The sequence below is a fragment of the Heterodontus francisci genome, chromosome 10 (genome assembly GCF_036365525.1).
Source record: "Heterodontus francisci isolate sHetFra1 chromosome 10, sHetFra1.hap1, whole genome shotgun sequence".
Taxonomy (NCBI): Eukaryota; Metazoa; Chordata; class Chondrichthyes; order Heterodontiformes; family Heterodontidae; genus Heterodontus; species Heterodontus francisci.
In genome coordinates, this window is record NC_090380.1 from 45,128,039 (window position 1) to 45,149,478 (window position 21,440).

General features: G+C 42.6%; 1 protein-coding gene across 3 annotated transcripts in view; it reads left to right on the plus strand.

Moving 5' to 3' along the window:
- LOC137374438 (cilia- and flagella-associated protein 47-like) overlaps positions 1–21,440 on the plus strand; it is a 777,638-nt gene that overhangs the window by 47,324 nt on the left and 708,874 nt on the right. For all 3 annotated transcript variants that reach the window (XM_068040550.1, XM_068040552.1, XM_068040551.1), the window contains 5 exons: positions 6,269–6,402; positions 9,603–9,835; positions 12,208–12,400; positions 13,774–13,984; positions 20,657–20,800. In XM_068040550.1, the coding sequence (XP_067896651.1) occupies positions 6,269–6,402; positions 9,603–9,835; positions 12,208–12,400; positions 13,774–13,984; positions 20,657–20,800 (915 nt within the window). The remainder of the gene's footprint in view (positions 1–6,268; positions 6,403–9,602; positions 9,836–12,207; positions 12,401–13,773; positions 13,985–20,656; positions 20,801–21,440) is intronic.

Sequence of the window (21,440 nt, forward strand, 5' to 3'; positions counted from 1 at the left end):
ACTCACCTAGCTGAGTAACCAACAACATCTTGAACACCCGAACATTGTTGATTCTATTACCTTACTTGGTGAATCATTCCAAACATTTATCATCCTTTGAGTAAAGATATGTTTTAAATTTATGTTTCATTAAATTACATCCTCTTGTTTTCTTAACCTGATTGATTTTAAAGTTATAAAATATATCAGCAGATCCATTGAGCTGTTGCTCACTGTAAGTCAATAAGAACACTGTTTTTTGCTCCCTGTTTTCATCAGCAGCAAGACACAAAACCTGCTGTTCCTTAAAGGGTAATAGCAGCACTGGTGGAGACAGGCAACCTGGGAGGCAAGAATGGCAATCAGATCCAGGAAATAAGCAGCGGATGGCATGTCCACGTAATGGAGTTATAGAGGAGGAGGTAGCAGCTGTTTGGGTGAGGGGCCAGCACCCCAGGAAGGTTGTGGTAAATGCTTTGTTGAGGAAGTGAGGGAACCTTATTGAACACCAGGACTCCTCTGCAATGCAGTAGAAAGCTCAATGAACTTATTAGAGTAGCCAAGATAGGCTACCAGCTTGTCCTGACCCTCCTTGCAATTATTTTGTATGTGTGGCATTCTTTTATTCATTGTTGTCACAGTGCTGGAGGAGGCAAAGGTGAAAGTTGGATCTGACGGCGATGTACAGCAGAAGGCAACTGTAGGTTCCTGAGCCTGTGGAGTCCTACTCTACAAAGAATGCTGGACAAACATTACACTTCTGTGGAGCCATTGAAGACTAGAAGAGCCTGAGACAATTAACAGGAATCATGGTCGAGTCTGATGACATCCTGTGTGTCATTATACAAGGATTCAATAGAGTACAATGCTATCTAGAGACCTCCAGACCAGCCAATGCACCTGAAGTGAATGCTTTGACCACCGGCCTTTAAGTCTCATGAGAACATAAGAAATAGGAGCAGGAGTAGACCATACGGCCCTTTGAGCCTGCTTTGCCATTCAGTGTGATCATGGCTGATATTGGGCTTCAACTCCACTTTCCTGCCTGCTCCCCATATCCCTTGATTTCCTGAGAAACCAAAAATCTGTCTGTTTTAGCCTTAGATATATTCTCTGCCATAGAGAGTTCCAAAGATTCACAACCCTTTGAGTGAAGAAATTTCTCCTCATCTCAGTTTCAAATGATCGGCTCCTTATCCTGAATCTGTACCTCCTTGTTCTAGATTCCCCAGCCAGGGGAAACAATGTCTCAGTATCTACCCTGTCAAGCCACTTTGGAATCTTGAATGTTTCAATGGGATCCCTCTCTGTCTTCTAAACTCCAGAGAATATAGACCCAATTTACTCAGCCTCTCATCCCAGGGACCAATCTATGGAACCTTTGCTGTACTGTCTCCAATGCTAGTATATCCTTCCTTAAATATGGAGACGAAAGTCGCGCACAGTATTCCAGGTGTGGTCTCACTAAAATCCTGTGCAATAGTAGCAAGGCTTCTTTATTCGTGTCTTCAATCCCCTTGCAATAAAGGTCAACATGCTATTGCTTTCCTAATTGCTTGCTGTCTTCTTCTTCTTAGATAGTCCCTTGGGAACGAGGATGACTTTCTTCCACTCCAGGGTTGTGGGTCCTTAGGTAACTGAATAGTTCAATTCTGGATCTGCACACTCTGCCACAAGTAGGGCAGGTGGTGTTTGATGAGGCGAGTGAATGGGATGCTTAAATTTCGAGATGCTCAAATTTCCAAATGCTCCTTCCGCTGTTTGCACTTGGTCCCTGCTTGGGCATGTTGACGTTGTTCGAACTGGTGGCACCTTTGTGGATGCTTCTTCTCCGTTTTGGGCGATCTCAGGCAAGAGAGTCCCACGAATCAGTGGAGAGGTCAGATTTTTTTCAGGGAGGCTTTAAGGACATTCTTGTAGCGTTTCCTCTGCCCTCCTGGTAGCTTCTTGCCATGACGGAGCTCAGAGTTGAAAACTTTGTTTTGGGAGTCTTGTGTCAGTCATCCGGACGATGGCCCACCCATCGTAACTGACTAGCCATGACCAGTGTCACAATACTCGGATGTTGGCCTGAGAGAGGACACTGATATTGGAGCGCCTGACCTGCCACTGAATTTGCAGGATCTTGTGGAGGCACCGCTTGTGGTATTTCTTCAGGGCTTTGGGATGTCTGCTGTACAGTGTCCATGTTTCTGACATATACAGGAGGGCAGGTAACACTGTGGCCCTGTAGACCATGAGCTTGGTGCCAGGTTTGAGGTCTTTGTTGTTAAACGCTCTTTTCCTCAGATGACTGAAGGCTGCGCTGGCACACTGGAGGCAATGCTGAATTTCATCATTGATGTCTGCCGTTGCTGAGAGCAGGCTCCCAAGGTATGAGAAATGATCCACGTTGTCCAGTGGTTCGCCGTGGATGTTGGTAGTCAGTTGGGGGGGGGGGGGGGAGGGGGGACAGTGTTGCGCTGTGGGAGCAGGCTAGTCGAGGACCTTTGTATCTGCATGCTAACCTTTTGTGTTCCTTGTACGAGTGCACACAAGTCTCTCTGAACATCAACATTTACAAGTTTCATGCCTTTTAAAAAATATTCTGATTTTCTATTCTTACGACCAAAGTGAATAGCCTCACACTGCCATCTTGTTGCCCACACACTTAACCTGTCTATATTTCTTTGCAGCCTCCCTGAGTCCTCCTCAGCTTGCATTTCCACCTAGCTTTATATTGTCAGCAAACTTAGATACATTACTCTCTGTCTCTTCATCTAAGTCATTAATATAGATTGTAAATAGTTGAGGCCCCAGCACTGATCCTTGCAGCACTCCTCTAGTCACAGCCTGCCAACTTGAAAATACTCCATTTATCCCTACTCTCTGCTTCCTGTCTATTAACTGGTCCTCTATCCAAAATAATATATTATCCCCAACTCCATGAGCCTTTATGTTGCATATTAACCTTTTGTGTGGCACCTTATCGAATGCCATTTGGAAATCCAAATATACTACATCTACTGGTTTTCTTTTATCTGCCCCACTCGTTCCATTTTCAAAAAACTCTAATATATTTGTCAAACAGGATTTCCCTTTCATTAAACCATGTTGACTTGTTCTAATCACACGATGCCTTTCTAAGTGCATTGTTAAGACATCCTTAATAATAGATTCCAGCAGTTTCCCAATGACTGATGTCAGGCTAACAGGCCTGTAGTTCCCTTTTTCCTCTCTCCCTCCTTTCTTGAATAGTGGTGTTACATTTGCTAACTTCTAATCTGCTAGGACCGTTCCAGAATCTAGCAACTTTTGGAAAACCATTGGCAGCACATCCACTATATCTGCAGCTTTCTCTTTTAGAATCCTAGGATGTAGGCCATCAGGTCCTGAGGATTTGTCGAATTTTAGCTGCTTGAGTTTCTCCAGTACTTTTTCTCTGCTGAAAATAATTACCTCAATTTCCTCATTATTATTAACCCTTAGGTTACCCTTTATTTCTGGTCTCAGGGGACCATTTGGAGTAAATAAGGGAAAATGGCTTCCAAGATCTTCAGTATGACATCTTTCAGGATCTGCAGGTTTTGTTTTTATTTTAGTCATTTATGAGATGTGGGTGTTTGCTGGCAAGCCCAGCATTTATTTATTGCCCATCCCGAGTTTCCCTTGAGAAGGTGGTGGTGGGCTGCCTTCTTAAACTGCTGCACTCTTTGTGGTATATGTACTCCCATGGTGCTGTTTGGGAGGGAATTCCAGGATTTTGACCCAGCAACAATGAAGGAAGGGTGATAAATTTCCAAATCAGGATCGTGTGTGACTTTGAGTGAAACTTGCAGGCAGTGGTGTTTCCATTCACCTGCTGCCTTTGATTTTCTCGGTGGTAGAAGCCATGGGTTTGGAAGGTGATGTTGAAGGAACCTTGGCGAGTTTCTGCAATGCATCTTATAGAAGGTATACATTGCTGCCATTGTGCACTAGTGGTGGAGAGAGTGAATGTTAAGGTGGTGGATGGGGTGGCAGTTGAGCAGACAGCTTTGTCCTGGGTGGTGTCAAGCTTTTTGAGTTTTGTTGAAGCTGTACTCATCCCACCATGTGGGGAGTATTCCATCACACACCTGACTTGTGCCTTATATATGGTGGACAGGCTTTGGGGAGTCAGGAATTGAGCTACTGACTGCAGAACTCCCATCCTCTGATTTGCTCTAGTAGCCATATTATTTATGTGGCTGTTCCAGTTAAGTTTCTGGTCAATGGTAGCCCCCAGGGTTTTGATGGTGGGGGAATTCAGTGGTCGTAATGCTGATGAATGCCAAGGAGATGGTTAGATTGTCTCTTGTCGGAAATGGCCATTGCCTGCCACTTGTGTGGTGTGAATTATCGGCATGAATCAGCTCAACAGGTAACGCTACTCATTAGCTGCATGCCTATATTGGTCGGGGAGTGGGCGCGGTTGGATGTTGGCTGATGGATATCGGATATCTATTATGCTATTTAAAGGTGGCCAGCACCTCTTAAAGGGGAAGTGCATTCTTGCTGCGCACAACTAGGAAACATTTTTCAAAGGAGCAATATGGTTGAAGTGCTCAGAACACCAGGGTTCTTAGATGGAACCATGGAGCCCAGGTGCAGGTACTGGACAGGAGAAAGTACATTCTTTTCCTACCAGGGGGTAGGAAGCCTCCAGGCATCAACTCCACAGTCATTTTTAAGAGATTGGAGAGTATGAGGATGCCTGGACTCTAGTATCCAGTACTTGATTACAATTCCAGAAGAAATTCATTGTTGTTAAGGTAAGAATACCTCTTACTCTCTGCTCATATTTGCACTACTTAAAGCACCGCTAATCATAAGACTGATAGCACTCACAAGGTTTACTCTCGAACTTCCCTTCTCTATCATACAATTATTGCCCAACACTTCATCACATCTTCTTCTCCTCTGTAGAAATATAGAATTTTAGAGGGTAATGTTCCAGCTATCAGAGAAATGGCGCTTTAGATAGTGGTTGTAAGGGCCTTCACTTACCGTCCATGCAGAGCACTCCAAATTATCATAAACGCTTGCTTAATTTATTGCTGACAGTAAATTCATACACCCAGTGTGAAGTTAATTGGGATTATTCAAATAAACCAACTCAAGAAGGTATGTATGCTAAAGAATGCTAATATAGACTAAAGAATGCTAATGAGTTTGACATTATACACTGGTGGTGACAGAGGCAGCAGAAGAGCTATTATATTATTTTGGAGGCATGTTCTCTCAGTACCTTCCGATTGCATCACTAAAAACAATCAACAGCTGTAGGCTAAGGCTGATTGACCCAGCTCAGTCATGATACAAAAATGGTAAGGAGACCAGGAACTGTATACTTAAAATGTTTAGATATTGTCTTACAAATAAGTTTAAAAAGTACTGGGGTGGGGTATTTTTGAGAAATTTCAAGAAGCAAACCTTTGTGGAGACTTAGCCCAGTTATACCATAGCATTCTCTCATTCTCAAATTCACTGCAGTGAAGTTGACCTCAAAAAAACCATGGGGTTCAATCCTGTCAGTTGCACAGGGATTGCATCCCCTGGTGCCCTCTAGCATTGAATCCACTGGAGGTTGCAGGGTCAGAGGGAGGGCCCCTCATTTGTGTTAGCCTGCAGGCAGCTCTACTAGTATGGACACATCTATGTTTCCTATCTGCTCCATGTGGTCTGAAAATCTAGTGCTTGCCTAGTCTGTAATTGGACTGATCCAAAATAACTGTGTTTTCTTTAGGAGTTCAGGCCACCTCCTTCCTGGGCCCTGCTCTATAACTGGAGGCTAGTATGTTTTACCTCTCTTGGCATGCAAAGTCCACGTCTTCACTCCATTGACCTCATTCTTCTTATTAATAAAAGGTGGAGATTCTGCCTGTTACGACATTGACTAGCAACTCCTGGAGTTGGCGAAGACTTGGCCTAACTTTTTTCTGAGGTGTACTACTGGGCTCCTGCAAGAGTTATGAGAAGGGTCTGGTTGAACTTTTTGTATGGTCTGAGCTCTTACTTATAATATCAATTGTGAGCAGAGATATAGAGGTAAATTTTCATATTCGCTGTCTGAGTGGTAAACTTGCGGAGAGGATTATTTAACTCTTGTAGAACCTGCCAATTTTCATTCAGTTGATTTCAAAGGAATGAAGATCAGGTGGGTTCTACAACAGATGGGTGACCCAATCCACTAGATTTAACCCAGACAGTGATGATGAAAATTTAGTCCCCAGAGATTGTTTGATTTTAATGCATGAAAAACTGAAAAGGATTTTGACCTTTCCTATAGCCCTCTCAAATTTAAAAAAAAAGAGGATGATCTACCAAAATACAGAGAATATGCCCTTTATGTGAAATTTGAGACTGTGCGCAGCTGTGATGGCATCATGCAAAAATCGTCCAGTGGAAACAATGAACAACAAGGTACTCAACGAATTTAAAATGCATAATGTTGATTAAATGAATCATAATTGAAAACTAATGGGGTGTCATGTTATTATTTGAATGCATTAATGCATTCATGTCACAACACCACACAGCAGGTGCTATATTTAATTTTGTTAACTACAGCTGTGCAATTCAAGTGCCAATGGTAGCTAATGGGACAGAGTTATGGGGCTGAATTTTCACCTTGAGGGTAGGAAACAGGAGCCGGGACTGTTTCTGGATTCTGAACCTGCCCCCAGGAGGAAACAGTCGCTGACCTGGAATTTTAACGAGGGTGCCCCCTTAATTGGCATGGAGATGGATCCCTGTCCAATTAAAAAAAACTTACATTTATATAGCGCCTTTCATGACCACCGGGTGTCTCAAAGTGCTTTATAGCCAGGGAAAGCTGGTGCACCAAGGTGGGGAAGGGGAAAACTTAGAATTTTTAGTGTAGTGGAGGGGGGAAATGGGATCAAATCTACATGTGTAATGCAGGGGAGGGTGGAAGGGGTGATCTCTGTACTTTGTGCAGTTGTGGGGGTGGGGTGGGGTGGGGGGGTGCGGTAGTGTGGAAGGTCACATATTAAATACAAGTGTTTTGTGGGGGGAACGGGGCAGCCATTTATTTTCTTTGTATTGGGGGGAGGGGTATGGACCAAAAATCAAGTCACATTGTTTTTTGGGGGGGGAACGGGAGTACAGGCTTCAACTGTGCAGCTCTGACAGTGCTTTAAAAATGGCGGCAGCACCTGCGCAGAGACAGCTGATGCCGTTGCCGGCGTTGCAGAGCCCATCCTCGCCATGTTCAGTTCAGCATGTGGGAGATCAAATGCTAACAAAACACAATATTAATGGCTCAGATTTTCTGTGTCATGGGAACCCTTAACTGGTACAAAAGAATGAGGAAATTATGGAGTAAGTGAATTGCAGCGTTGCTTATGCAATACCATATTTTGCTTCGACGATTACACCTGTCTGACATTACCCGCACTGAAACCTGTGAGAAATTATTGATCATAGCTCCACCCCATTAAACTCAATGGCGATCATAATTTTCCTCGATTAATGGCAGTTTTCTCTCTGCTGTGATTTAGATGCAAAAATAATGTCACTGGTAGCTTGGCAGTTTGGTGATTTATTTTTTCCTAGCTAGATTGTTTTAAACATATTTTCAATGTCTGCAGAAAATTCATAATCAGCTTTAGCAACATCTATTGGACTGGAAACATTGGGCTGAATTTAACTCCCCCGCAGACAGCGGGGTCTGTGGCTGGGGGCAGGTGCCTGAAGGTCGATCTGGGGGAGGCCAGACCCCGATGCCATGAGGGCCCGGCTCGATCTTCACGAAGGCGGAGAGACTTCATGGCAGCCCCCGGCCGCTTGGTGACGGGCCTGGCATTTACATATTTAAATAAATTTAAATACCTGGCATAATTGCAAGCCTGCCGCCGCCTGCGGTCCCAGTGTGATCTTCGTGCCACTGACCGGCACTCCCGTGTGTTCCGATTTCCGTCCAGAGAATCGAGGTGCCAAACTGGTTGGGAGGGGGGGAGCAGGTAATTTTTCCTGTGCGGGAGGGGGGAAGCAGCAATAAAGGTCCCTCATTGGCGGAGGGGATGGTGGGAAGGGGTAAAGTTGGTAGTCTTTGCACTTTGAGGGGAGAAAGGACCTTTGGAAAATTTTGGGGTGGAGAGGGAAAGTATCTAATATTGTGGGATTTGAGGGGGAGGGAGAGATCCAGAAATACCAGTTTTTGTTGTTTATAAAAATGTTTAGTGATTTCTTTAAAAACCCTGGAAGGACTCCAAGCTGTTTAAAAATGGTGTTAGTGCCTGCGCACAGGCAACTGATGCCATTGCCAGTGATGGACGGGCCGTCCCACCCATGTCATTGGGGGTGGGGGGGGAGGGGTGCGGGCCGCCCTGACCATTCAAATGACCCACCGCACCGATAATTGCGGCGGTTCACCGACATGTGGCATGTGCAGGCCAGCCGCTGCTTCCTTCGCCCGCTGCCGACCTCAGTAGCGGCAGAACAAGATTCCTGCCATTGCTTCTGCAGCTAGAAAACAGTGGTCAGCAAGTGGAACAGGCACAGTTTCAATTTTATGATCTCTGCTATCATATATACTAAATGTCCTGCTGCCATGTCAGTGGACCTCCCATCCCTCTCTTTCCTGGTTCCAGTTTTCAGTGTAGATTGGAGTCATGCTGAGTGCTGGGCCCACCTGCATGCTGCCTACTTTGTTAAAAGTGATGAAGTTAGAATGAATGGATGGGGTTCCATGGTGGGTCAGAGGCAAGAGTTAAAACAAGTTTTGAGAAAGACTTTGTTTATATAGTGCTTTTCAGGGCCACAGGACATCTCAAAGCATTTTATAACCAATGAAGTATAGTCACTGTTGTAATGCAGCAGCCAATTTTGTGCACAGCAAACTCCCATAAAAAGCAATGTGATAATGACCAGATAATCTATTTTGTGATGTTGGTTGAGAGAGAAATATTGACCAGGACATTGGGGATAACTCCCCTGCTCTTCTTCGAAATAGTGCCATGGGATCTTTTATATCCACCAGAGCAGGCAGAAGGGGCCTTATTTAAAGTCTCACCTGAAAGATGGCACCTCTGCCTTTATTTCTGTGCTCAATTTCTTGAGTGGAACTTCAACCCAGAACCTTGTGATTCAGAGGCAAGAGTGTTACCAACTGAGCCACAGCTGATACCATATAGAAGGCAGAAGATGTTTCAGAACAAGCAAATAAAAGAATGGCATTTCAAAAGGAATAATTATTTTTTTAAATTCCCAGCTTTGAGCTGGTTACAATCTCCCTATCAGATCTATTCCAGTCCTAGCCTCCTTATTGGAAGCAGGATTCATAACTGGTGTCTTCATCCCACTCAATTATACACACACCACAGTATAATTACAATCCACTAGACACCTTTGCATTGGACATTGGCTGTGTTGCTTCTGATTTTCCGTTATGCCCACTGTAGTGTATTTCAATTAGATATACAGGAAAATTTGCAATAAATTATGAATGGCGAGTGACATATTGCATGACAAAATTTACAGCATCTCACTGTTGCAGTGAAATCTGGGCCAATATATTTTTAAATTCCCAATGTTGAACTGTAAAATTTAGCTGAATGTATGTGGAAGACTTTGCTCATTGTTTCGTTTCTTTTTTTTAGATCATCAACAGCAAGTCGAGTTAGCACTGACTGGAACTGGGTTCCCTGTCAGTTTAAACATTAGTCCAACAACAGAATTTGATTTCAAGGAATGTTTTCTTGGTGAAAAAGTGTATGTTACAAGTACTCTTAGAAATGACTCACCATTGCTTCCACTCATCTTCCAGTTCCGTAAGATAGCACATTTTCAGGTCACTCCTGCAAAAGGAAAGATTCAGCCTGGACAATCAAAGGTAGATATATTTTAAATGTACTGTAATTTTCTCATTTGCATAATATATAAAATGTGTAAATTTGAGAGAGAAAATTTTGTTTGTTATTACTTTGAGTTAATAAATGATTTTGACAGGTAGCATTACTTTTACTGAACTTAGAGAATCATTTTTGTCAGTGGAGTGGTGACGAGCATTTATCACTGTTATGCTTTGGAAGTTTTTTAAAAATGGGTTACGGATTGAAGTACACTTCAGACTGATGGGATGAAAGTCTTCTCTGCAGATGAGATGTTGTGTGAAATGAGTATATAGCAGCATCAACCCAATTCTCATTAGATGCAAACGTATAGCACAGTCTACATACAAATTAGTAGTTAGTTGGCAACTCTCTTAAAAAAATATAAGGACAGACTTTCCAAAATGCTTCCCTTGTTGTGCTGAGGTGGTTTGAAAACAGAAGATTGGGAAAAGAAGGTCTTAGACCTGTTAATCACCCAATTTTAACTTGCTGTGAGATTCCAGTTGCAACATTCAGGCTTGGGCTGATAAATGGCAAGTAACATTTGCACCACACAAGTGCCAGGCAATGACGATCTCCAACAAGAGAGAATCTAACCATCTCCCCTTGACATTCAATGGCATTACCATCGCTGAATCCCCCACTATCAACATCCTGGGGGTTACCATTGACCAGAAACTGAACCGGACTAGCCACATAAATACTTTGGCTACAAGAGCAGATCAGTGACTGGGAATTCTGTGGCAAGTAACCCATCTCCTGACTCCTCAAAGCCTGTCCACGATCGACAAGGCATAAGTCCAGAGTGTCATGGAATACTCTCCACCTACCTGGATGGGTGCAGCTCCAACAACACTCAGGAAGCTCAACACCATCCAGGACAAAGCAGCCCGCTTGATTGGCAATCCATCCACCACCTTAAATATTCACTCTCTCCACCGCTGAAGCACAGTGGTAGCAGTGTGTAGCATATCCAAGATGTACTGCAGCAACTCACCACCCCTCTTTCGACAGCACCTTCCAAACCCAATGACCTCTTCTACCTAGAATGTCAAGGACAGCAGAGGCATGGGAACATCACCACCTGCAAGTTCCCCTCCAAGTCACACATCATCCTAACTGGAAATATATCATCGCTCCTTCACTGTCACTGGATCAAGATCCTGTAACTCCCTCCCACCCACTGTGGATGTACCTACTCCACATGGACTGCAGTTCAAGAAGGCATCTCACCATCACCTTTTCAAGGGCAATTAAGGATGGGCAATAAATGCTGGCCTAGCCAGCGATGCCCACATCCCATGAAAGAATAAAAACATTTGTTTCACTTACGTTTTGCCTTTATATTTTGTAATTTTCGTTGTATTTTTGACTGGTTCCTGCATCACAAAATTGCTGAGAGCTGCAATTTATTGCATAATTAAAAATTTGAGGATGGGAATGGGAATTCCACTTACATTCAATTGAAGGAGATAGAAGCATATCTAAGAGGGAATTGGAGACAGTTAAACATACCAGAGGAGAATAGTTTGTCCAGCAGCTGAGAATGAAGGTCATGACAGAATTACCACTGTTATACTGGAAGAGATCTGCCCTTGTGCCCCATGCTTCATGATGAAGGTAGTCAAAAGTTGTGCTGTTGCCATTAGTTAACATCTACCACTGAGATGGCTCTGTTAGTGGTTGTGAAGATGCCACCAGATTGTTCCAAGTTGCCACTGGTGATACCTATGAAATAAATCAGTTGGCAGTGCACTGGTGCATCGACCGAGTAGCAGAAGCATTGTTTGTCAGTGTAAATTCTTTTGTCATTTCCCCTTGCAAGTTCATCAGCAGCGTGACAGGTGGAAAGGTTTCAAAAAGTGCATAGATAGCACCAACTCCATTCATAATATAAAGGGCCTCTAATCAGTGCAGGTTGTGACCATATGCACCAAGTGATGAGTAAATTCCTGCCATCCTATTAGAATTTTCAATGCCTTTATTTTATATCAATGCAACAGGCAACCATTATTTGAAGGAGGAAGCAGCCAGAATGGATGATTTCTTTACAGTCCTCACTAGTGATGTCTTTGCAAGAGATGGCGACTGGTGGCAATAGAGGGATTGGAAATAGGGGCGGTGGGGCAGGGGGCTGTGGGTCGCAAGTGCCGGCGATTTTGAAGGGTGGGCATGTGGTCAAGAGTAATGCAATTTTCCACCTATTAGAATGAATGGTCAGAAAACTACGGGCTAGCGCTCACAGAAGCGGAAAACCCAGGTTACTAGAATTGTGTGTGAATGCACGATAATTTCTGTCAAAGGTACTGATTTAACTAAGTCAAAGCTATTTTATGTAAAAGTAATTGTTCTTTTCTTTTCCCTCAAACAGGATATTGTCATCTGCTTTGCTGCTCAGCAACTTGGCATCTTTAAAATAAATCAAGTGATAGACTGTTTTGGATTTATGGTGCTTCCAGACGATCCAATAAAGTTGAAGATGCAATCATTTCATCAAATAAAAATCACCTTAAGAGGTGTTTGCAAATCTACCATGAAGAAACTGGAACCAAAATTCATTCCTCGTAGGTTTACAGCCTAATTATAAAATGCTATGGATAATCTACAAATGAACTGATATATAAGGATCACTTTACAGCTTATGTGCTCTCAATAGGAAACTTCACTCAGAGTAGACAATTCAGCCCCTTAAGCCTCAAAATCTGCCATTCAATGGGATCATGGCTGATCTGTAGCCTAACTGCATTTACCTGCCTTAGCTCCATATCCCTTAATACCCTTGGCTAGCAAAGATCTATCAGTCTCAGATTTAAAATTATTAATTGAGTTAGCGTCTATTGCTTTATGAGATAGTTACACACTTCTACCATCCTAAGCATGAAGAAGTGTTTCTTAACTTCTTTCCTGGTCGGAGAATTGTTGCCACAGTGTCGTAGTCAGATGGGACATGGGAGCCAAGAATTCATCCATTTTATTAAAGGGGTGGACTGTAGTGTGACATTGAAATATTTCCGTTACTTTGTCATTGACTTGATTACCTTTGATTTGTTTTTGTGATGGTAATTGGTCATTAATGATACACAAGTTTCCATACACTATTGTGAAACAATTGTCCAACAAAGTTTCTTGTATTTTTATTTTGCAGCTATAATCCTTACATTCTAATATTTTCTACTGATGCTATGTGAAGTACAGATAAACATTTAAGCAATAGTAAAATCTGTTATAGGGATGGTATGATCTGCTGAATTTTTTTGTAGTTCTGATTATAATAAATGCTATATGCTTTAGGATTTCTGGTTACAAGCAATCATTTTGGGGTCATTTTTTGATCTGAATCAGGCAGGTGGAGCAGTGGTGGGGGTTGCTGGTGTGGCAGGCAAGTGCACAATGCACCCACTGGTCTAAGTTTCAGGCCTGGTGTATTTAACTCCCAGTCCTCATTTAAATGCTTCCAGTCCATTTCCTCACCCAGAATGGGGGTAAAGAGGGCCAAGAGCAGCTGCCAGCAGGTGAAAATTAGGTGGCCCTTAGCTGCCTAATGACTTCCAGCTATGTGACATGTCGGGAGTTTTGGTAAGGTCTTATGGGAGGGAAGGGTCAGGGAATGCACAAAAGTCAACTGAGTGTTGGGTGGAATTCCAGGATTGGTGTGGAAACTCCCCTAGGCATACCCCCTTCATGTAGAGGGCCAGGTGCAGATTAGCCCTATTTCTCCATTTCCAGAATTTTGTGGGGCTTTGTTCAAAGGCAAAACTGGGTTCTGTACCACTTCTGTTACTGCATTGAGTGATCTTCTCAATATTTGCCTGGGCCTTATGGAAATTTTGGATTCAGGATCTTCTTTCTTTAGTTCAAAAATACAAATTGGTCTTGCATGATATAGAACCTAAATTATTTTTTGTTGATTAAATTTATACTTGTGTTTCATCCTTAGCCATCGCCAAAGAACCTGGACTATTGGCTCAGGAGACAACTGATCAAATAAACAAGTACAGTGATTCACCTCCTGTTACACTCCTTACTGGCTGTGAAAGCGTACTCAAAAGTCAAAATAGAAGCGAAAATTTTGAAAACAATGCACTTGTTTCAGTTCCCGATGGCAGATCTGCAAGTATCAGACCCTGCAACAGAACTGAAAAATACATGTGAGTACTTAAAAAAACAACTTGCATTTATATACTGCCTTTGAATTGTAGTTATTGTCGTAATGTAGAAAACATGGCAGCCAATTGTGCACAGCAAGCTCTCACGAACGGCAATGAAATAAATCACCAAATAGTAGTTGAGGGATAAATGTTGGCCAGGAGACTGGATGACATCACTGCTCTTCTTCAAATAATGCTGTGGGACCTTTTATGTCTACTTGAAAAGGTAGATAGGGCCTCGGATTAATGTCTCATCTGAAATACGGTACCTCTGACAGCATGGCACAGAAATGCCAGCCTCGATTATGTGCTCAGTTTTCTGGAGTGGGGCTCGAACACATAACCTTCTGACTCAGGTGAAAGTGTACTCTCATATGATAACTCTCTCAGTATTTGAACAGAATACTGCTAATTTCTGTATAATATGTTTAATTTCTGCTAAGAATGCCTCTAAAACAAACATATAGAATAATACTGTTTTACTTACCACTTGATTAATTTTGAAATTCAGGTCACAATGACTCTTGGAAAACAAGCACCTGGTAAAAGTTCTGTGGCCTCCTCAGCTGACGCTTCCTTTCCATAGGGAATATGATGAAGTTGTTTTCTCTTTACAAAGTTTGGATTTTCCAACCTTTACCACCCAATTTTGAGGTGGTATTCCAGCATACAGGAGTAGGAAAAAGCCCATTTTCCATGCTCATTTTTGACTGGTGCCAGCAATGTTAGCCCTTAAATGGTTGCGTGTATTTAAATGAAGTAGTGATGATGTGGTGGAATAGTGGGCTGAATTTTATTTGGGCGCAGTGCTCCGCGGCGGTATCCTTTAAACTCAGCGTGGTGCCCGCATTTAGCGGCCACTGAGGAGCCCCTGTGATATTTCATGTGGGGGCTCATTTAAATAGTTGGGGAGGAGCGCCCGCCCCCAATGATGTGTGAGGGCGGGCCACCGCGTCCTTGGCAATGGCGATCGGCTCCACTGTGCACGCACCAGCACCATTTTTACAGGGCTTTAACCTCTTACAATTAATTTTAATTTTTAAAGGCAAAACATAATTGATTTTTATTAAATATAAAAATAATTGATGGAGGCCCCTCCCCAACCGCCCCCCCCCCCAACCATGGTCATTTCATTGCCCGAAATGACCATCAATTGATTTTTCGAATACGCGAACTTCCACCCACCCACGACCTTCAATTCTTTGCCCTTCAACCCCTTCCCACCATCCCCACATCCAATAAAAATTGATTTCCTCTTCTGTGCGGAGTTCTGAAGGCATGTGAAGGCCGAACGGAGGCCATAAAATCGGCGTGAGACGGCAGGTAAATTATTGTCCATATATTTATTGGCAATCTGCATATGGAGATGAAGGGCCCGCCACCAGGTGGTGGGGGGGCTGCACCGAGGTCCCCCTGCTGCCAGTAATATGCGGCGGGCCCTTCTTGATGTTGTGGGTCGACGCAGGCCTCTCCCCACAGAATTTTACCAGCCACTGCGCTGCGACCCACGGCGTCGAGAGGCCGGTAAAATTCCGTCCAATGTGCCCCATTTACCATTATTATATTGTGCACTATGCTTGTTTAAAATAGAAATCCAGTGTTGTTAGGCAGTAATGTGAGGGTGAAAATAAAGGATTCAACTGCTATTGTGAAGTTTGCAATAGGTACCCCACTATAAGTGGCTGTGAAGTAACAACCCCCCTCCACCCCTGCAGTACCTTAATGCTTTGGGGTTATTCCAAGCAATCAGTGGGGGTATTGGTCCCAGTATCCAATAAGTTGTGCACAGATGCCTAAAGCCTGTCACAGAGGTGTCTCAATGTTCAGCCTATTTGTGACTCGCAGGGTTGTATCATGCAAGTGAATACATGCTTTCCCAGCAATGACTTAACTTTAAGACAGCCCACCAAACTCACAAAAGTAGGTGTCTGGGTGGATCCTGGGAGATCACTGTGCACCCACTCCCAATGATGCCCCAGGAAGCTAGCATTGGTCCCTTTGGAGAGGCCCTAAAGGCAAGGTGAAGTGATCTTAAAGATAAGTTTTGATCTTTGGCTCATGGGGCCTTTTAGTTGGTGTTCGGCAACAGCATCCAGAAGGCTCCAAGGCCGGGATACAGGGCTTAAGAGGCCTGCAGCTGCATTCTTGCTTTACCCTCCAATTCTCAGCAGAAGGCTCTGCCACGGGATGTGCCTTGTCACTAGCCTGGGGCACCAAATTTGGAGGCTTGGCAGCGGGACTTTTGATGCAAGATGGAGGGAGTGGTATACCAGGGCAGACAAGTTGGTATCAAATTTTCCAACAGAAACCTATGAAGGTAATTTTAGCAGGCTAGGCTAATGGATTAGTCATGCAGCCAATTGATATGGATGAGCTGAGGACCAAAGAACATAAAATTCCACATGGGACCTGACTACCAAAATTGTAAAAATGGCCTGTCTGATTCCCTATAAATGTTTTTTCTTGCAAAACATTTTTCATCATCAAAACCTCAATAAATTTGGGCTATTATGTGCTAAAATTACAAGTGTGTGCATAATCTGAGATTCCAATGAATTGAAACGATCTGGGGTCATGGTGGGTGGGACCCTGGGAAGGTTCCGCCCCATTTTACCGGCAGCAGCAAGGCCTCGGGGCGGAGGTCTTGATATAAATATTTAAATAAATGTAAATGTATGCATAAACACCTTCCTTGTCCCGTAGGCCATCCCATGTCGATATTCTGGCTGGTGGCCAGAACTCCCGCGCCTTCGGATCTCCATTTGAAGATCCGAGGCATGACACTGGTGGGGAGTGGGGAGGAATGAAATTTTCAAGGCAGGAGGAGGTCACAGAGAAACCTCCTACTATTGGCTGAGGGGATGATGGGAAGGGGTCAAAGGTAACGAAGTTCGGGAGGAGGAAAGTTTGGCATCAGAATAAAAGTTTGTTTGGGGGAATAGGACAAATTGTATTGAGCAGTGGGGGGGGGGGGGGGTGGGTGGCGGTGGTTGGAGAGGGGATTCAAAGTGACATTAAACTTTTATTTCTATTTTTAGAACAACGGGACCTTTAAAAATTTAAATTAAACTGAAGGGCTTGAAGCCTTTAAAAATGGTACGGTGCCTGCATGGTGGCACCGGGCGCTGTTGCCAGGGATGAAGCGTCCACCCTCTCCATTTTAATGAGCCGCCGCCTGAAATATCACAGCGGCTCCCATGCACTTATTGAAGCTCTCCACCAAGAACAGCGACAAGCTATTAAAATTCAGCCCATGGTTTTGATATGATCCTTTGAATGTTATAACAAATGGAAAAAATCTATGTATTTTTATTTACACAATCTATTGGATTTTCTCAGGTTCTGGTTTTTGGAAAGAAGGGTGCTCTTTCTAAAGGTAGCCTTGAATATGACAATGTTGCATTATGTTGACCTGCTTTTTAGGTGATGCTGCTATGGTCCTTTTCTCAGTTGATATAATTGAATTGTTCATTCTGAACCTGCTTATGGTTTGCACAGCATAAGTTTTCATATATAGTACCTTTAATGTATCTTAACATCCAAAAGGGCTAATGATGAGGAAAATGGAAATACATGCTGAGCAGGAGTTAAAGGAGGCCACAAAAGGTGTTAAAAGATAGGTTTTAAGGAAGCCTTTGAAGGTGAGGAGATGTTACATTCAAGTGAGGAGGGATCGAAGGGCTTCCCTCTTTTCTCTCTCCTTGTTTGACCACAACACATTTAATTCTTTCTTAAAGTGGATGTACTGGCCAATTCAGTAGGTGTTTGGTTACATACTTACTATGATCATAACAAGAACCAATCAGACAAGTTTTTGAGATAGCCAAACCAAACTAATTAAATAATAAACAACATGCCAACTTTCACTCACACATACACACTAGAGGTTTACACACACAAATAGGTTATAGAGTGGGGAAAGGTAGATTTGTTGAGTTAGTCCTTAAAAAAAGTTAACAGTCTGTAAAGTTTGGTGATTTGGCTGGCTTCTAGCTGAATTCAGTAGTCCTGAGGCTTTAAGTTTGAAGAGGTAGATGACTGGTTCGGTGAGTCTCTTGGAGATAGAGATGCAGATAATTTCCTCCAATGGGGTTTCTGATTGTAGCTGGGGTATGCAAAGGTGGTCAGTCAACAAGCAGGATTTGAAAGCTTTCAAACTGGAATGGAGAGAGAGAGGGGCCCCCACTTAGTGTCTGCACATGTCAGAATCCAGTTGCTTCTTCTCTGCTGCAGAGAAAAAAAACAGCTTAAAAACCACAGATGGGGAGGGGCTCATCACATGACAGTCACTCAGTGATTCAAACATAGCAGTTACCAGTATTTCTCTGCTTGCTGAGAGAACGGTTGGTTCCTTTAAACTTCCTGGGTCTTGATTCTTGCTTGGGACTGAGCAGGCATTTCTTCTCTCTCTTCACAGTCTTTTGCAATGTAGGATATAGTGTTGCAAACTAGGGGATCACCATAAGCTGCGAGCAGTCATCCTGTTTTAAATGTCTTTTTAAAAAAAGTATATAAATTCAGATCTCCAATCAGTGGATTAAAGAAAATTATCATTCAACAAAACACATTGTTGTAACAAGAGAGAGAGCAAAATAGAGGATTTGGGAAGAGAATTCAAATACAAGAGACTGACAATTGAAGTCTTTGCCACTGATGGAATTATTTTTATTCTTGTAATAAATATACATTTCCATTTTATTGTAATTAATTATAAGATATATAGTTATAAATGTATCTATAAATTATTAAAATTGCTATATCCTGTCACCTGTCAACATTCTGTATGGAAATATCTATGGAAATTATATTTGTAATAGTTTAAGAGTTTTTTCATACAGAGAACTCAACCCTTTTGTCACATTTTTCAGTCACACAAGCTGGTGACCATGTGCATTTCCTTATTGCAAAGCTTTGTTTGAGCTGTGTGCTCTGATCACTTTGTGGCTTTGTACCAATTTGGATTCTTAAACAATTCTATTCATCAGACAATTTCCTAAAAGTGAACTTTTAGTTGTTGAATGGAATAACAATTAAAAACTTCCATATTATTAATGAGTTTCAATTTACCCTTTACATACAACCCATCATACAGCCCATGTCTGGAAACCCAGTCCTTCAGGCACTGGAGATAATATCTCTTCTTCATCAGTCGCCATTTTATGCCTTTCCAATAAGGATGTCAACCCTTGAACTTGGCCGCAAAAACTCTTTAGTAATTACAATTTTGACGACCCACATTGAGGTAGAATTCTGGAGTCTCAGTTTCCCTCTGTACAAAGCTAAGTGCCCAGCATTACAATGCAGCTACTCCATTGAGATCAAGGCCCCCTTCCTGTTGACATGATGCTCTTCTACCCTGTGATCCATTCTCTTTCCCCACTTCCTGTAGCCTCTTTGAACTCATTTCCTCCAGCCCCACATCCTTCCTCCTCCCCCTCCTCTCTGCTGGTTTCCCTTCCCTTCCTTGTCCATCTTCCTCCTCCTCTTCTCCCCATCTCCCTTCTTCTTCCCATCACCCTTCCCATCTTCCCATCCCTTCAGATTTCTTCTCCTTCCTTCTCTTTCTCCTTTCTCTCCTTTCCCAACCTCCCTTCCTTTTGTTTCCCACCTCCATCTTCCACTGCTTTCCCCCTTCCCTTTCCTTCACCTTTCCCCCTCTTTTCCCTTGTCCTTCTGCCCCCTTCCACTCCCTCATGCATAAATATCTTGTGATTTTGTGAAATAAAGAACTTGCATTTGTATAGCACTTTATCACAATCTCAGAACATTGCAAAATGCTTTAAAAGCAATAAATTACTTTGATGTACAAATATTCTACTTTGTCGGGAAACACAGCAGCCAACTTGCACATAACTAGGCCCCACAACAGCAAGTGAATGAATGAGCACAGCATCTGATAATTGGTGAACTGTGAACCTGACTGGTTATTGGTGAAGTTACTGTCTGTGCATTATCTGATTCATGTGATATCTTATTTATAGTCTCTAAAATTTAATATTGAATGTAGATGCCATAATCAGTTAACTGCACAGTAGTGAACAGCAAATCAGTTTGAGACAGACTTTGGACGGCACAGTGGCGCAGTGGTTAGCACCGCAGCTTCACAGCTCCAGCGACCTGGGTTCAGTTCTGGGTACTGCCTGTGCAGAGTTTGCAAGTTCTCCCTGTGCCTGCGTGGGTTTCCGCTGGGTGCTCTGGTTTCCTCCCACAGCCAAAGACTTGCAGGTTGATAGATAAATTGGCCATTGTCAATTGCCCCTAGTGTAGGTAGGTGGTAGGGGAATGGTGGGGATGTGGTAGAGAATATGGGGATAATGTAGGATTAGTATAAATGGGTGGTTGTTGGTCGGCACAGACTCAGTGGGCCGAAGGGCCTGTTTTAGTGCTGTATCTCTAAGAAAAAAATATGTTTGCTAATTTGGTAAATATCTTCATGCATGGACAGCCATTGCTTGTGCAAAAGGTAACCCAACAACCTGATAAAACTTACATGAACATGTGGCAGATCTTTCAAACAATGGTTATAAAATACTTTCTTCTTTAACACTTTTTTTCTGTTGGTTATTATCTTGACCTTCAACACCTTGATTATATTATCGCCTTGTAATCATATCTCTGCATTATTTCATGCAAAAATACATGTACACTGCATTTTTTATTTAATTTTCTTAGTACAAAAATGAAACAGCACACTTATGTGGACCCTGAGTACGCTCACAATGAAGATGAGGTAGCAGCAATGAAAGCACATAAGAAATATTACGAAGATTACTTGCAGCATCGAAGATTGCGTCGCTTCCAAAAGCAGGATCGCAGGTAAACAATGGACATATAAATATGCTGTTTTGGCAAAACTCGAAAGAAAAGGAAAACTTAATGACCCCTTATAATTTTTTTTGTCCCAGGAATGGGGCTATTGTTTAACATATTTTCGGGTTACCTCTTGTTCCAAGTGTTCGTTTAAAATAAGAATTTTGGAGCATATCATTACTTTTTTTAGTAACTTCACAACTTTTTCATTGAACAAAATACATATTCAATTGTAGAAAGATGCAAAAGAGTGTATAAGAAACTAATTGACCTTTATCAGTGCATAACAGTATTTCTTGACACAATAGAAATAATATTTGTCCTCAACTGGTGGGCAGAACTTGCAACAGTTTGATTTGATACAGCACCGTGTGGATAATTTTGGCTATACAATAATATAAAAATGGCTCCGAGCGAGTCTGCAGCCCATTTTACATTTTTGCATGAGGTCAGAATTAACCCTTGTTGGCATTGCTGTAAATGGTAGAATTCTGAAAAAACGTACACCTCTAATAAATGCTCCTTTGATTTGACCAATGAGGTTGCCTACAACTATGCCCATAGGCATTTGCCTAGCCTACTTGTTTCTTTCTCTTTTAGCCCTTTCCAATTAACCTGGAGCAAAAGTATAATTCTCATGAATGGT